This window comes from Sinocyclocheilus anshuiensis, unplaced genomic scaffold (assembly GCF_001515605.1).
Source record: "Sinocyclocheilus anshuiensis isolate Anshui unplaced genomic scaffold, SAMN03320099.WGS_v1.1 scaffold694, whole genome shotgun sequence".
NCBI classification, from domain to species: domain Eukaryota; kingdom Metazoa; phylum Chordata; class Actinopteri; order Cypriniformes; family Cyprinidae; genus Sinocyclocheilus; species Sinocyclocheilus anshuiensis.
The window spans coordinates 2,528,629-2,530,143 of NW_015542477.1; the positions used below are offsets into that span (position 1 = coordinate 2,528,629).

At 34.8% G+C, this 1,515-nt stretch overlaps 1 protein-coding gene across 4 annotated transcripts in view; it reads left to right on the forward strand.

The window, feature by feature from the left end:
* The window catches only part of sytl2a (synaptotagmin-like 2a), a 17,356-nt gene that overhangs the window by 3,932 nt on the left and 11,909 nt on the right, over window positions 1-1,515 (forward strand). For all 4 annotated transcript variants that reach the window (XM_016493563.1, XM_016493564.1, XM_016493562.1 and 1 more), the window contains 2 exons: window positions 40-191; window positions 475-598. In XM_016493563.1, the coding sequence (XP_016349049.1) occupies window positions 40-191; window positions 475-598 (276 nt within the window). The remainder of the gene's footprint in view (window positions 1-39; window positions 192-474; window positions 599-1,515) is intronic.

Sequence of the window (1,515 nt, forward strand, 5' to 3'; positions counted from 1 at the left end):
GTATGTGTGTATTTATTTATAAATTTGATGTCCTTTCAGGCAGCTTCGTAAGACTGAGCGAGACAGAAGCAGGCTGAAGTACTTGACTGGGGAGTGGTTTTATGAGACAAAGAATCACAGACACAGAAACAGGATCCATGGCTCCGACATCATAAGAGCGTCCATGAGACAGAAGAAACCCGTGACGATATGTGAGTGTTGCCAGCAGACAGAATCAGATAGAGAATGGGATCTGTTGATGTCTCTCATTATTTCCATTGCATGTACCCCGTCCCAGATTAGCACCTGAACTCAGTTTTTACAGTTTTTATCTTTTTTTTTTGCTATATATATGTATTTTTAGCTTTAATGAAAAATTACCCATAAATCAAAGCATTTATTAAATCATGTATGTCATGTAGTTCTATTAGATGATTTTAGATGTGTTGTGTCTGTTAATGCATGTTTGAACATTACAAATGTCTCTTATTGTAGTGGAACTTTCTCAAAGATGGTCTGAAAAACCCAGTTGTGTTTATGGTGAGAAGAAAGACGTGTACATCCCTCCAGAGCTTTTAGGCCTTATTGAGGATCCATCCACAGAATCACACAATGAGAGGTGAGCTTTTGGTGTTAAAGGGTTAGTTCACCCAAAAATGAAAATTAGGCTGTGTTTTACTCACCCCCGAGGCATCCTAGGTGTATATGACTTTCTTCTTTCAGACGAATCCAGTCGGAGTTATATTAAAAATTGTCCTGGCTATTCCAAGCTCTATCATTGCAGTCAGCGGGTGTTGCAGTGCTTCAGTCCAAAAGAAGTGAAATAAAAAGAATAATATTGACCCACCATATTACTGTGCATAGTTAAGATAGCAAACTACAAAACTTTTTATTATTTTTATTACTATTATTTTATTACTTTGTATTATCCTATTGGAACAGACCTGTGAACCATTTTGGGGTTAATTCAATCTATTCAGTAAACAAATACAAAAAGGAGAAGGCAAATGAAGATGTAGAATTATTTAAAACATTAAAAATCAATAGCCAGGGGCATTAGATTCAAGGGATAGTTCAGAATGAAAATTCTGTTCTCATTTTCTCATCTCATCAAAGCGTCTGCTAAATGACTAAATGTTAGGGATGCACCGATACCACTTTTTCCAGTACTCGTCCAATACCGATACTTTTATTTTTGGTACTTGCCGATACCGAGTACCGATACCAATATTTTTATTGCATTTGTACATTTTTTAAATATTGGGTACAGAAACCAAAAGGGTATGTATAATGTTAGTTGGTTAACTTCATTTATCAAACAGATACAGTCAAACCAAAATTTATTCAGACACCTTCAACATTTCTCACATTATCACAGTTTATTCGCTATAGTTTAGAAAATGGTAATAAAATATGGCAAGAACTCAGAGTTACACTGTGTCAGAACAAATTCATCTTGATAATGTTAGATAATTTTGATAGAAAGGTATGTAATAGATTACAATCAACCAAAATAATTCAGACAGCTGTTAGTAT